At 59.6% G+C, this 15,318-nt stretch overlaps 1 protein-coding gene across 2 annotated transcripts in view; it reads left to right on the top strand.

Annotated features, from left to right (window-relative positions):
• The window catches only part of SLC7A5 (solute carrier family 7 member 5), a 32,694-nt gene extending 28,886 nt beyond the window's left edge, over positions 1 to 3,808 (top strand). For both annotated transcript variants that reach the window (XM_022582960.3, XM_022582959.2), the window contains one exon: positions 749 to 3,808. In XM_022582960.3, the coding sequence (XP_022438668.1) occupies positions 749 to 804 (56 nt within the window). In that variant the 3' untranslated portion in view covers positions 805 to 3,808. The remainder of the gene's footprint in view (positions 1 to 748) is intronic.
• The last annotated feature ends 11,510 nt before the right edge of the window (positions 3,809 to 15,318 follow it).

Raw genomic sequence — 15,318 nt, 5'->3', positions numbered from 1 at the left:
AACAGGATCTGCACTGTGGCCACGGGGCTCATTTACAAGCCTGGTTCAGGACCCTGTGCCGAGACCGCTGTTAGTGTGACAGGCTTCTGCATGGGCTTCAAAATCCCCAGGGTAGCCGTCCCAGAATTCTGATGGGCACCTGCCCGGGGCCCAGGACGCTGTCCATCATGTTGCTGGAGCTTTGCCTCCAGCCCGGACTGTAGTCCCTGTTGAAGAGCTGTCAGAACACACCAAGGGCCTAGAGTAGGGCCCCTCCGTTCTGAAATCTCCCCCGAGTGATGCTCGTGAAGGCTCTGTGGGTGATGGGTTCACCTGGGCGCCAGCACACCCGCCTGTTCCAGCCCCTCTGAGGTCCGCGGTGGGCGTGCTAGCTGCCGGTCCTGGAGGTCTGCCAGGCGGTGGCCCAGGTGTGGTGTCACAGGCCTCCAGCAGGGGGGCCACCATCTAGTTACGTCTCTCGATGGTCCTGGGGTCTGAACCGGGATGAGGGGTGGAGCCGGCACCCGCCTGTTGCCGGGATCCTTGGCCACACCTCCCTGAGTAACGTAACCGTTAGGAGGCCTGTAGGCCCGATGTGCGCACGCGCGCGCACACACACGCAAATTGGGAGGTTCCACATAAATTTCTGGCTTTCTGGCTTCTCCTACAACCTCAGGACGGGGTGGGGTGAGCCCACATCCCTTGCTGCCCTGACCCCCCAGGCCCAGGACCAGAGGATCCCCAAGTAACTCCGCTCTTCTCCTGGCAGTTTCCACGACGGTCCTTTGCCAGAAGCTCATGCATGTGGTTCCCCAGGAGACGTAAGCGACAGGATCTGAGAAGCTGCCGGAAAGAAAACGCAGAGATTGTTTTAAACCACCCACCCCTTAGAAAGCGACTCCGGTTCCATCATCCAGGCAGCTCAGCTGGGGGCCCCCACTGTCCCTCCCCCAGGGTGGCGGCCGGGCCACTGTGAACCCTGGTACGAATTTAGTCCCAGAAGACGGATGTCCGTGGATACCTCTCGAGCGTGGAGGCGGGAACGTTGGGCCGAGGAGGCCGCGGGGCTTCCTGCCGAATCGGGCCTTCTCCCTTCTCACCTTTGTGTATTTGTACTTTTTTTTAACTTTATTTTATTTTTTTGGCCGCGCCGTGCGGCACGTGGGATCTTAGTTCCCCGAGCAGGGATTGAACCTGTGCCCCCTCCATTGGGAGCACCGAGTCTTAACCACTGGACCGCCAGGGAAGTCCCTTTATTATTTTTGTTTTAACTTAATCTTAGGTCGCGTCGACACCACCAAGATGATTATTTTTTAAAGAAACGTGTGTTGGCGGGGGGGGGGGGGCGGCGCGTCTTTTCTCCCCTAATGCCACCCGTAGCACGATGTGCCTCAGAGGGACCAGATCCTGTCGCCAGATTCCGGCACGTCTCGAGAACGGAGGGGTTCTGAGAACCCCCCCGAGAACCCTCTGGACGGTGGCCTGGACACATGCGCTTGGGCTTTGCCGTTTCTCTGTTACCGTAGATGTAGTGACTTTCGTGAAACTAACCCACGTGCTCGTGTCTCGTTGCCTTAAAGACCTGCGCTAGCTCCCTTCCCAACCCCAGAAAAGAAAGAACATCTGAATGAAAGGCTTGTAGAAGGAAAGGCCTTGGGCTGATCGACAGTGGTGCCCTGGTGCCTGCCACGGGCAGGGGGATCCGAGTGGAAGTCAGGGGCAGCTTGGAGACCCCGGACCTCCCACCGGGACGTGCAGATCGGGGCCAGTTTGGGGGCTAGACCCTGTCACTCAGGACACCTTTGGGCTCCTGACTGTACAGTCCCTCCCTGGACACCAGCCTGAGCAAAGGCCAGAAGCTTCCAGCAGCTCCTATGGTGGGCAAGTGGGCAGTGCTGTTTCAGGTCTGTTCTGCATCGGTTTTGGAGCCAAGCTCTAGTCTTTTGAAAGCTTCACACTTGAAATCTGGAAGCAGACGCGGTGACCCTTCATGGGCTTCTCCTCTGTGTTCCCGCAAGGCAGCTCTCCCGGGCCTCGAGGGCTGGACGGCAGACCTGCCAGCTATCTGGGGCTGGCTCTCAGCTGCTGGCCAAGGCACTGCTGTCCCCGCCCCTGTCACCTGTCCCAGGCTCGGGGAGCTAGAGTCCAGGCCTTGGCACTCTGACTGCACCTGCTCTGGAGGCCACCTGACTCAGGGGGTCTGGCTCCCGCTGATACCAGCATGGTACACCCACCCTCCCCTCCGGAGAGGCTGTGCTCGCAGGCTTTGTGTTTGTGGTTCCCATAGCATTTTCCCCAGGGGAGGCAGCCGAGGCCCAGAAGCTCCTCTGGCCTGGCCACCGGCTGGCTTTCCTGTGCCGTCACTGTCCACAGAGTCAGCTTGGGGAGCAGCGTCACCAAAGGTCAGATCGGCTCCCTCCAGGCCCCTCTTAGGCGCTGGCGGCTCTGCCTTGGTCTCTGACCCCTGACCTTCCCACCAGGGGAAGGATGAGACTAGCCCTTGGGCATTGAGCCTCACTGCTCAGCTATAGCCATTTCCCAGGGGCCATGTAAGCTCCGAGTGGCCAGTCCATCCACTGCCACCCACCTGGGCTCCGGGGCCCCACATGGTCCGATGGGCCCAGAGAGACCTGACAAGCAGCTTGTTGCAGGGGGCCAGGCTGGGCATTGAGGCCGAAACAGAGGTGGCCACGTGTCCACCCCTCCCTCTTCGTGCTGGTCAGGAGACCCCTGCCCGCCTGTAGCGCCTGACGTGTGAGGAGGACCGACGTCCACGGAAGTCTCCTCACCAACTCAGTTGTCCCGGGGCTGCAAACCACGCATCTAGGGGCTCAGCTCAACGTCTGAAGGCAGAATGTCATCCAGGAGGTCAGAGACCTGGTTTTAGACTTTCTGTATTGGGGCCTCAGTTTTCTCACCTGTAAATGGGGCCCGCAGCTGCTGTACTACCTGCCTGGTGGGACTGTGCCCCTTCAGGAGGAGACTGGCCGTCGTAGCCACCGCAGCCCCTCGCACAGGGGGCGGGCAGGGTGCTGCCTGGGGTGCACTGCCCACTGCCTTTCCGCTGGGGTCCAGCAACCGCTGAGCAGATTTTGGCCTCTTTCCCTCCAGGGTGTTGGGGCGACACTTAGGACGCATCGTGGTCAGACCACTGGCTCTGGATGTGACCTGGCAGAGTGCAGGGAGCCGGGTGTCCCTTTCCAGACTGCAGTGGCCTTCCCACCATGTGCATCTTGGGGAAGTGGGGTGGTGCCACCCCTGCAGGAGTGACGGGGTCCCTTTACGCACTGAAAGGTCAGAGGTAGTTCTGAAGCGTGGCTCTCCACAGCATGTGGGAAGGCAGGTTGTGGGCCCAGGCTGTGATTCTTGAGGCTGTGGGGTCCCGTGCAGCCCAGGGCCCCCGCTCTGCCCGCCACGCCCACCCCTTAGAAGGCAGGCGTGTCTGTGTTCTGGGGCAGAGACTCCACTCCTGACCACACTACTGACAAGTGTCCTGAGCGTTCACCTTCGTGGGTTACTTTTTTTTTTAAGCCACATTTTGGCATAACAAGTGTGCAGCCGTTCTGCTTTGTTTCGTCCTCACGTCTCACTAGTGTAAGGGATGCTGTTGGCACCGTGTTTATTTATCGTGGGAGTGGCGTGCAGCCCAGCTGCTCCACGGGTCCCAGCCACGCCAGCCACCCACCACGATGTCGCGCAGTGACGTGTGTGACTTCACGCCTCTCTCTTCTGCCAACCGCTAACCTGTTACATGCTTGGCTGGTTCGGGATGGGGAGTTCTGTGTTTTGTGGGGGGGTTGTTTGTTTCTAAAGAATTATAAGCACTGCTGATGGTTTTCTGTCTTGTATTCAGTGCCAGGTTCTGGCTGTAGGGAGGTTCCTGGGGTTGGGGGGGGGGTTGATCATACACCTCCTTGCCCAGTTCGTTCGTTCATTCATTCATTCATTTGCCAACAGCCTCCTCGAGGCCACAGGTGGGTGCTCAGGGCCAGGGAGGAGGCGAGGGGATGAGAGGGGGGAGTTTGGGTCCACCTCTCAGGAGGGACATTGAAGTTGGGACCGAGGAGCACAGGCCTGGCCTTGGGGCGACAGCCAGGCCAAGACCAGCACCGGGTCGGGAGGAGGCACGTGCCATCTTGGGGTCGGAGGGAAGGGACAGGCTTCCACAACAGCCCTGAGGGTAGTCATCACAGCCTCGGGGTGGAGCAGGGCCCAGAGCCCTGCCAGCCCTCACTCGATGCCGGCAAACTCCACTCCTCGAGGGGCCTTGCGTGGCGGGACGGGGGTGTGCCAGGATGGGAAGGCCGCCTGAACCTCAACGAGGGCAGGAGGCTCATCCACGGCAGCTGCCGAGCGAGCCCAGGCTGCTGGGACCAGGGGCCTTGGGTGCCCCTGGGGAGGTTTCCACTCCAACCCCTGGGCTTGGGGCAAGGGAGTACCAGCCACGGGCCAGGTCCTGGTGCTGCCCCCAGCGGGTTGGGTGCCCAGGGTCCCTGAGCACCATGTAGCTTCGCTTTTTGCTGGCGAAAACCTATTACTCCAGGGAGACCAGCTGAACAAAACCCCAGGGGCAGCTCCGTGAGATGCACAGACCGTGATGCATTGACTAGTGTGTTAAAAGTCCTACTTCCGTCTCCATGGGAGCAGGTGGGACACATGAAAGGGCACTGGCATCCTGATCGTTCCTTGGCCCTTAACGAGTGTGCCTTTCACGGTCACTGACGGAAAAGGGTCTGGACACGAAAGGACAGGTCTCAAAGCAACCTGAATGAACTGCCCCCCGCGTGTGGCCTGAGCGGAGCTGGTCAGGGTCCTCTGGGGCAGGAGGGAGCGAGAGAAGAGAAATGCCTCCGGGTGGGGGACCAGGGCACATTCGCCCAACCCTGTGCACGGAGAGAGCAGCCTGTTTGGAGAAGGTGGGGAAGAAGGTGGTGGGATGGGAGGCCTCTTCTCGTAGTCACCGAATTCTTGGGAAATTGCCTGGGGAAGCGGCGGGCGGGGTCAGGCTGTCGGCAGCGAGGCAGGGACCTCTGACATCGCTGAACCAGCCCTGCCCGTGGGGTTAGCCAGAACCACGGTGAGGGCGTGGGATCTCTGCAGACTGGGGATGGGGGCCAGGCAAGCGGAACTGGATTCCAGGCAGAGTGGGAGTGGGAGGGGGCGGGGGGTGACATCCGGGCCCAGTGGGAGAGCTCAGACACGCTGTGATGTTACAAGGACCCCGGGGAGGAAGCAGCACCCCCTGGCGCTCCTGCCTCTGGACAGGACCCTTTCGTGCGTCGTAAACGTGTGACCCTTCCATGGCCTCCAAGATGGTGAAGGGGGTGGCCCGAGGCCCAGGAGAGCAGCACATCCTCACCCCCAAAGGCACCCTCTGCACTCGTGGGGCTGCGCCAGGCTACCAGCCTCCCTTGGGGCCCCAGGACCCTTCACCCTCCTGCCAGAAACTGCTCCTCAATTTCTTCGTGTGCCCGGCCACGCCACACAGGCCCCGAGCTGCACTCGTTACTTCTTGGGGCCCAGAGTCTGGCAAGACCCAGATCTTTGTTCTCCAGCCACAGGGTGACTTAATTCTGCAAGTAGGAACTCAACGGTGATTAAAGTTAAACACCTAGGTCACACCAACACCCCGGGTGATCAGATCTTCACAGAACCTGTCTCTACCCGTTTCACCGGAGAACACATCCTCTCTGGGTCAAAGAGGGGCACAGAAGGTTCCAGAAGCCACTCTCCCTCATTGATCTCTGTGAAGGCTGGTCGAAGGATGGCATGTGGCCCCCAGACGGGCTCTTACCCTCGCCCCCTCCCCGAAGGAGGGCTCTGGGGCCCAAAGTCGGCGTGGGTCTGGCCCTGCCCACCTCGTGGTCCCAACCCTTCCGAGCCCGGGCAGGTAGTGGCCACCTGCGCTCTCTGGACCAGCCAGGCCCCTGAACTTGGGAATGCAGCAAGTCCAGGGTAAGGAGCCCTCAGGGCCGACTGGGTCTCCCTGCTCCAGAGGCTGCAGGCTGGGCCGCTCTTCGTCTCGACAGGGTTCCACCTCATCATCCCTCCTGCACAGCCGGCGAGGCTGGTTCCTCCGGGGAGCGAACATTTTCCCACTGCCAAGGGCCGCTGTGTCCCGGGCGGCCATGGGAGCGGGAGGGTGCCCCTGGACGTGACTGCGCTTCCCGCCCGTCCCTCTGGCTACCATGACGTCTTCCAGGCTCTGAAGGTGGTCTCGTGGGACGGCCCTGCCTGGTTCTCAAGGAGCCACGGGGGCGGGGTCTTCCAGTAAAGCCGCTCCTGTTTTATCTCTGGGCTCTGTCCCTTGACTCGGGCTGCGAATCCCCCAGGGAAAGAAATGTCACATGGAAGCCAGATCTGGCCTGAGTAAGGAGGGATGTTGGAAAGGTCACTGCAGATGGGCCCTGACCACAGGACGGGCAGTCGTCTCGGGGGAGCTGGGGGAGGGTTAGGGTCTCCTCCGCAGGGAGGGGAAGGGGCTGGAAGGGGCCGGGGTGGGGGTGGGGTGAGGGCGGCTGGGAGGGGCATGGGGAGAGAAGATCCCCCAGGTGGCCTGTTCCAGGAGGGGCTGTCACCTCCGGCTGAGGGGCTGAGTTCGGGGGTCTGGGCGGAGAGGGAAGGTCACCAGAGTTTGGTTATGAGCATTGTGTTCCCTGGGTCGGGGGGAAGAGTGGGTCCTTCGTGGGTCCGAGTCCGGCCTCGTCACAGGGAGCCAGGCAGTGTCCTCTGGTCTTCGGGGCAGGGGCGCTGGGCTGGGCTCTTCTCCAGGCTGGCGGCTCGGTGAAGTTCAGCCCCCTCTACGTGAAGTCGGGGGTGTTTTCTCCTGTTGTACCTGGCATGCCGCCCCCCACCCCGGCCACCTCCCGCTGCCTGCTGCCCGAACCCTTCACGGGCTGTGGACAGGAGAGCCTGGCCTTGCCCTCCTCTGCTCCCCACGAGCCCCCGGGTTGGGAGCTGCCTGTCCCGTCGGGGAGACAGAACCTCACCCGATAAGCCCGGTGCATGCAGGTTCCCAGGGCGATGTGTGTGCAGGGTCGAAGTCAGGCGTGCCCACCGCAGGGAAGCAGGAAACAGGCGTTGAGGCCGCCTGATCTCTTAGGAGCGTCGGCGGAGCAATAGGAAGCTGCTTAAAGAAACTGGCTCAAGCCCACAAAGGAGTCCAAGGCAGCCGTGAAGACCGACAAGGTGATGAGAAGGTTCTGTGGTGCTGGCTGCGCAACGCTGGCTGATGTACTAGAACCCATTGGATTGTATGCTTTAAATGGGTGAATTGTTCAGTATGTGAATTATGTCTCCATAAAGCCGTTACCCCAAAAAAAGGAAGACAAAGACGGACGGCTCGCCTTATAAACAGCATGTACCACTAAGCAGGGTATGGAGTGGTGGGCGTGGTATGCTACGGTTTTTACAGAAAAGGGGAAAAAAGACTATACAAGTGTATTTTTCTGAGTATGGAAGGTCTCTGGAAGGGTTCTGCAGAAGTTCGTAACCCCAGCTGTCTCCAGGGTGGGAATTGGAGTACCCAGCGAAGGGGCAGGAAACATATTTTCATCTTGCACCCTTTATACCTTTTGAATTTTGAATCCCATGGGTGATTTACACATTCACAGAAACAATACTTTAATTTTTTAATATATTTATTTTTTTTTAATTTTATTTATTTATTTTTTAGAAACATTACTTTTAAATTAGCTTTTTAAAAAATCAGCAGGCTCTCTGGGACGCTGGCGCTGTTCTGTACTTAGATCTAGTCGGGTGGAAATTGATCCTGCTGCGCATGAAAGAGTCACACACTTTTCTACACGTGTGTTTAAATGTGCGCTGGACGCTTGGCTCCCTGGATCTTGCTGTGCATTCTTGATGTGCCCAGCAGACCCCAGGACCCCACCCATCTGACAGACATAATGCAACACCTACTGCATTTGAGACAAAGACCCACCTCCATAGGACCTCGCACGTCTGCCGCTGGCTGCTCTTCCAACCTTTGTTGACCCACTCACGCCCTCCCTCTGCACCCCACCATGATGGGCCGCCTCTCAACGGCTGGGACACTCCCAGGGCCTTTGCACGTGCTGCTTCCTCGTGGAGCAGCTCACCTGCTGACTTCTCTTGACCCCTCACCCCCCTCCCTCTCTGGGTGCTGGGATCCTGGGACCTCTCTCAGATCCCAGGAGGTTTATTGGAATGTCATGAGTTGCCTTTTGGCTTTTCCCTCGCTCACCTCTGAGAACATATGGGCTGCTGGGGACTCCCAGAGACACTCAGATGGAAGCCAGAGAAGGGGGACGAGCTGCCCTGAGTCCTCCCGGACGTGAGCGTGCCGTGTTCCCTGAAGACTCCCGGCCCAACGCTCTCCAGCTATGAGAGTCTGAGCAACCTCCTCCCCCGCCAAAGCCTCGGTTTTCCCACCTGTGAGGTGGGTGTAGGAGGTGGGGAGAGTTAAGGGAAGCGGCCTCACTCTCCCCGCCCCCAAGGCACACCCATGTCTGCGCAGGACCCTCCTTCCCTTCCAGGGACCCTGAGCCCACCACCGCTCCAGGGACAGGTGGGCCTATGGGCAAACACACGCCCGTCCAGCACGTGTTCCAGGAGCAGCCAGTGGCTCAGAGAGGCCCGAGGCCTGAGGGAAACGTGCTGGGCCTTCTGGGGAAAGTGCCAGGAAGAGGCAGTTTTCTTCCTCGGGTCGTGGCTGGGCGCAGCGTGAGGTCTGGAGCTGCTACTTCTCTGGCCGGGGCCTGAGAAAGAGGCGGAGGAGTGGGGGAGAGGCTGCCAGAGGCACCCCTCCCCCAGGTGGCGCTCCTCACGGCTTGCCCAGCTGGAGGCCCCCGACGGCAGATGCCTGCCTGCCTGCCTGGGTCGGGCAGCTGGGATGGACGCTGTGGGCATGGGGCCCACCCTGCCAGGGTGGCCGCTGACCACTCTCAGCTGGGCCTCCCCTAGTTGCACTTGGCCGGAGGGGCCCTCCTCCCCCAGAGCTAACCCTGTCTCTGCGGGCGGCCAGCATCCAGTGACGACTGGACACGTCCCCGGGTGTCCCCGGTTTGGGACTGTAAGCGAAAGCTCAGCGTCTCTGTACACGGGTGCCAAATCAAATCTCAGGGGCAGAGCTTTGGGTGAAGTAGAAGGGGATGGCTTTATTGCTTTGCCAGGCAAAGGGGGACGCAGCAGGCTCCTGCCTCGAAAAACTATGCGTCCCGACCTGGGAGGATGTGATGAGGGTTTCTAAGAAGCGTTCAGAGTGGGGTGCCGACAAGGTGAGGGGTGCGCAGGCTCTCAGGTGGTCGGTCTCACCTTGATGGGCTTCTCTGGTCCCTGTAATCTCGCCTCAGGTGGTTTCGTGGCTTCTCCTCCCTTGATTAGCCAACTGTTCAAATCTGCCCTTTGGAACTCAGGGAAGGTCGTGGAGGCTGGAGTCTTGCCTACAAGAAACGGGGCCAAAAGGGCCTCCATGCCCGGATTCCCTCAGGGCCCCACTCGGTTTCAGGACAAGCCCGGGGCCTCCCCGCCCCTGAGCTCCCGTGGGGTCGGCTGGGGCCTCGGCCGTGACCCCGTGCATCTCAGCGGGACACGGAACACCCCAGTAAGCCTGCCTCAGAGATGCTCCTGGGAGGCCACCCAAGAGGGGCCGAGCCGGGCGGGGGAGGGGTCTCTTCCACCTGTACGTTCCTCCCCATGCCGTCGTGCACTGGAGGAAACCTAGGGGACGCGGGGGCTGGTACCCCGGGTCACGGCCCGTCTCCGCCCGAGAGTCACGGTGTCCCGCATCTCTGCCCATTTCTGGAGCTCCGCAACAAGAGAAGCCCCAGCAATGAGAAGCCCGCAACGAAGAGTAGCCTCCGCTCGCCTGTCCATGCCTGCTTCTCTCTTTGGCCCCTTCCAAAGGGAAATCTGCATCTTTCGTCAAACGTGAGATGCTGGGGACCCCACTGGAGACCTGGCCCGCGACAGCGTGTTTCTGCCGATGTCCTGACAGAGAGCACCGGAGGCCCGCAGGCCAGGGCGCAGCGGGGAATCATTAATTCTGCCAAAAGGAACTAAACATCTTGATCTCAATGATCTGGACCAGTTTAGTCCAGCTCTGTACACATTTTTCAGGACTCTGCAAGCGGCACAAATTCCATTCAGACAAATCTCCCTGGGAGCGGGTATAAGTGAATTCAACCCTTTTGGAAGTGGTAAGGCAGCTTTCACTAGAATCCATGACTCACTAATTCGCTTCTGGGTGTGCACCCAGCACACACTTTCAAGGTGTGTGCAAGGCCCAGGGCCAGTCTCAGAATGTTCCGGTCACCACAGCCCAATCTGGGAACTGCCTGGGGCCTCGTGAACCATCAAGGGAGAGACTGTGGTGAGGTCACAGGTTGGGTAATAAACGGTGATGAGGATGATGGCCCAGCCATGCCCGGCCTCGGCCACGTGGAGAAGGTCCACGAACCTCACGTTGGGTGAGAGAATCCTGGACCGCGTGCCATCCCCGTGTGACCCCATCCCAGAAAGTCCGAACTGGGGACACTTCGTGGAGATGCATGGCAAGCAGCTCTTTGGACCAGTGTTCCTGGGCTGCTGTCACAACTTAACACAACCCAGGGGCTTAAACAACAGGAATTTACCCCCTTGCAGTGCAGAGCCCTGAAGTTTACAATCAAGGTGTGGACAGGGCTGTGATCCCTCCTGGGATGATGGGAGAGGGTCCTTCCTGCCTCTTCATCGAGGCTTCTGTCCTCATATGGCCTCTCCGTGTGTCTCTGAGTCTGTGTGCATTTTCCATTCTCTTACAAGGACACTCTCAGGGATTTAGGGCCCATCCTAATCCAGGATGAGCTCATCTTGAGATCCTTGCCTTAATTACATCTGCAATGTCCCTATTTCCAAATAGGGTCCCATCCTGAGGCTATGGGTGGACATGAATTGGGGGGGGAGGGTGTCACCATTTAACCCACTAGAGATTCCGTGGGACTCTCTGCCCGCGTAGGACTCTCCCTGTCTCCCGATGTGAAGATCTCCAATCTGGGTCCATGTAGAAGTCCCTGGTGTCTGGTAACATGTCCACTGGTGGGACAGCGGGGCCCACCCGCAAACTCGACCCGGATGGTAGTGTGCGTGGGTGATGGGGAAGGGGTGAAGCTGGAATCTCGGGAAACTTGACAACCACCCCATCTAGACCAGAGTCTTTACACTGCGGAGGAAACGACCCTCCCTGCAAACCACAGTTAACAGGGAGCCAGGGGTGAAGCAGACAGACCAGTGGGACTTCCCACCTCTGCCCCTCACCCTCACCCTGCAGGGTAACCGCCCCAGACAGTGAGGGCGAGAAGGCTTGGGGGGCCTGGATCTGGGCTACCACGGCCTCCTGGCTGAGATGGCAGCCTCTCAGCCTCCACGTGTCCCCAACACAAGGGCCAACTCCCAGAGCTGCTGTGAGGATCGACTGAGTCAGATCAACGTGGCTGACAGGTGTTGATGCCTGGGGACACCTGCTGGGTTTTGCAGGTGTCCTGCACCCCATGATACTCCAGCAGCTTCCATTTCTGGATTGGCATCGCTTACGTTAATAAGCATTAATTCAGAACCACAGACCCAGACAGAAACAGCCAGAGGCTGCCGGACCTCACAGCTGAGAGCACCGTTCCATGCTCTGCTCTTAGGACCAGGGCATCCATCGTAGCGTGCTGCTTCCCGCCACACTCAGTAGAGCCCCTGGTACACCAGGCCAGCCTGCTGCCCAGCCTGGGAGCTCCCAGCAGGGGCTGGAAGAGCGGACTCAGCTGGGGATTCACTCGGCCCCAGACCTCCCTCACCTGCTACCACTAGGGTCGGTCACAGGTCACATGCTCAGCAAGGCCTTTCCATTTGACTTTTTTTTTTTTTTTCGCCACACCTCGTGGCATGTGGGATCTTACTTCCCCGACCAGGGATTGAACCCACGCCCCCTACATCCAGACTGAGTTCTTTTTTTTTTTTTTAAATATATATGTTGGGCTTCCCTGGTGGCGCAGTGGTTGAGGGTCCGCCTGCCGATGCAGGGGACGCGGGTTCGTGCCCTGGTCCGGGAAGATCCCACATGCCGCAGAGTGGCTGGGCCCATGAGCCATGGCCACTGAGCCTGCGCGTCTGGAGCCTGTGCTCCACAGCGGGGGAGGCCGCAACAGTGAGGGGCCTGTGTACCGAAAAAAAAAAAAAATATATATATATATATATATATATATATACACACATATATAACTATTTTTTGGCTGCATTGGGTCTTTGTTGCTACGCACGGGCTTTCTCTAGTTGCGGCGAGCGGGGGCTACTCTTCGTTGCGGTGCGCGGGCTTCTCACTGTGGTGGCTTCTCTTGCTGTGGAGCACGGGTTCTAGGTGCATGGGCTCAGTTGTTGTGGCTCGCGGGCATACCTGCTCCGCGGCACGTGGGATCTTCCCGGACCAGGGCTCGAACCTGTGTCCCCTGCAACGGCAGGCGAACTCTCAACCACTGCACCACCAGGGAAGTCCCCAGACCGAGTTCTAATCCCACTGAGTCACCCCCACCTTTTTACCCCAGAGCCCAGTGCTCTTGTCCAGGTATGTTCCTAGTTTTGTCTCTGGAATAAGCACCTGAATGCAGAGTTCCACAAAAGGAGGAATCTCTCTGCTGTTTCCTAATTTACAACCCAGCGCTGAAACTGTGCCCGCAGCTGCTGAACCGAACGACCCAGCTTTCTCCAGCCAGAGCTCCGCGGTGACAGGAAGTCAAACCCCGCTCTGAGGCTGGGGATTGGCCCCTGAGAAGGAGGAGCCCATCAGGTCACGCCCACTGCTCCATCCTGGTCTGTCCTGGTTTGTCCGGCCCAGGTGCCCCTCATCTGGGGAGAATCCCCACCTCCTTCAGGCAGCTTCCTCTCAAAGGGCTCAGAAGGTCAGGGAACTCTGAGCCTTTTCCCTGGCCAGTCCAGGCGGAGCTGTGGGCTCCGGCTCAGAGAATAAGACCCTCCAGGGACCCTCCAGGCAGCCGAACTGCAGCGGGCATCGCCGGCCTCCCCGCTGCTTCGAGGACCCGGCGCTGGAGGAGAGAGTTGGCCCCTCCAGCTCCAGCAGGAGGTTAGTGAGAGCGGGTGTGGCCACCGCCTTCCCTCCACGGCCACCGGGCTCCCAGCCTGTGGCTCTGTTTGCCCATTCAGCTCCCCCTCGGCTGCCGCTTCACCTGGGTTGGAGGGTGCCGTGCAGCGACAGGTACCCTTGCTCTCCTGTGCGGTGCTGCTCTCGGGAGGGGCCTGCCCTCCGCGTCCCCAAGCTCTGAGCGGTCGTCACGGCTGCGGGGACACGGCTGCCTCCGTGGCACCAAAAGGGAGAGGCTGTGTTTCGCAGAGGCAGCAGCTCCGTGAGTCACCACGCGGTGAAGCCACGTGGGCGCTGGCCGTGGCCCCGGGGAGAGGGGCCCCTGCTCCCGTGGGGCCGTGAGAGACTGCAGCAGCCCTCAGCATCGGCCTGGAGGCCTGCGGGGGACACAGGCCCTGAGACCACGCACCCACCAGGCCAGGAGCGGGCGTGGGCGGTGCTGCCTCGGTGTCCTGGGGCTCAGATGACCAGGAGCCGGGGGCTCAGACAACAGAAATCTATTCCCTTCAGGCCTGGAGGCCAGGAGTCTGAAATCAAGGGGTCGCAGGGCTGGGTGCCCTCCGGAGGCTCCGAGGAAGGGTCCCCCTGCCTCCTCCAGCTCCTGGGGGCTCCAGGCGTCCCTGGCTTGTGGCCTCATCCCTCCAGTCTCTGCTCCATCTTCACGCGGCCTCCCCTCTGTGTGCACCTCAAATATAAGGACACTACTCCTTGGATATAGGGCCACCCTAATCTCAGTTCACACCCCACCTAAACTTAGCGAATTATATCTACAAGGACCCTATTTCCAAATCCGGTCACATCCGTGTTTCCAGGTGGAGGTCACTGTTCCACCCACGATGGGGTGGGTGTGTGTTAGCAGCTCCTGGCGTGTCTGGCATAGGTGGTCCCGACCACTCCCTGGGGAGCCCCGGGTCAGTCCGAGCCCTGCAGCCCCCCACCGGCACCCCAACCTCGTCGCTTCCATGTGGGTGGGTTTTTCCAACGGGGCTAGTTCTCCCATCTGGCAGGAGGACTGTGTGGACGCCTATATTCGGATGAGCCTGCCGACGGCTGTCACCTCCCTGGTGTCAGGTGTGTTTGCGGGTGTCCGTGAGTCTCTGGAGAGAGAGGGTGACCTCAGGACATCTCTGACAGGCTGGAGACTGGCCGCCCTTTGTATCTCCACTGTGGAGCCACATCGCCAGGCGAGGAGCTGGTCAGGGGAGGACAGGGGAGAAGTGACAGAAATGTCCCGGGGCCTGGGGGATGGGCCTGCTGCAAGTGGGAAGGGGGAGAGGGTCTCCAGCAAACGCAGGGCCGGGGTCTCAGGTCCCTTCCTTCCTAGTTGAGTCTACTGCCTGTCCTCCTGGGGCCAGCACACCTGGCTGAGCACAGCGGCCCTCACCCTGGGAGGGACTGGGGGGTGCCCGCTGTGCAGAGGTTGAACATCAGCCTCAGGCCATAAACCATCTCTGTCCTCTCTCCCAGAGTGTCTTCCTTTTTTTTGCGGTACGCGGGCCTCTCACTGTTGTGGCCTCTCCCGTTGCGGAGCACAGGCTCCGGACGCACAGGCTCAGCGGCCATGGCTCACGGGCCCAGCTGCTCCGCGGCATGTGGGACCCTCCCGGACCGGGGCACGAACCCACGTCCCCTGCATCGGCAGGCGGACTCCCAACCACTGTGCCACCAGGGAAGCCCCCAGAGTGTCTTCCTTTTTGAAAAATTTATTTTTAGAAGCCTTGTAAACTGAGGTATAGGGAGTTCCCTGGTGGCCTAGTGGTTAGGATTCCAGACTTTCACTGCCGTGGCCCAAGTTCCTGTGAGCTGCACGGCGCAGCCAAAAAAAAACATTGAGGTATAATTCACATAACATAAAGTCAGTCATTTTAAAGTCTACAGTTCAGCGACATTTAGTATATTCACGATGTTGTACAACCGGTACCTCTATCCAGTCCCAGAATATTTTCGTCACCCCAAAAGGAACCACCGTAGCCATCGGTAGTCATGCCCCGTCCCTGCCTCCTCCAGTCTCTGCAACCACTGACGTGCTCTCTGTGTCTGTGAATTTGCTGCTTCTGGACTGTTCATACACGTGGAATCATGCTATGTGGTCTTCTGTGACGGGCGGCCTTCACTCAGCACGGGATGCTGTCAGCGTTCTCCCACGTGCTAGCTGTGTCAGTGTTCATTCCTTTCTATGGCCTAGTGATGCTCCATTGTTTGGCTGGAGTACTACTGTTTGTCTTGCTGCCATCAGCGGA

The sequence above is a fragment of the Delphinapterus leucas genome, chromosome 20, assembly GCF_059928025.1.
Source record: "Delphinapterus leucas isolate spDelLeu-1000000601 "Yukka" chromosome 20, BTC_Dleu_Yukka2, whole genome shotgun sequence".
Taxonomy (NCBI): Eukaryota; Metazoa; Chordata; class Mammalia; order Artiodactyla; family Monodontidae; genus Delphinapterus; species Delphinapterus leucas.
Note: the sequence above shows the minus strand (reverse complement) of the source record. Positions and strands in the feature narration are given on the sequence as shown.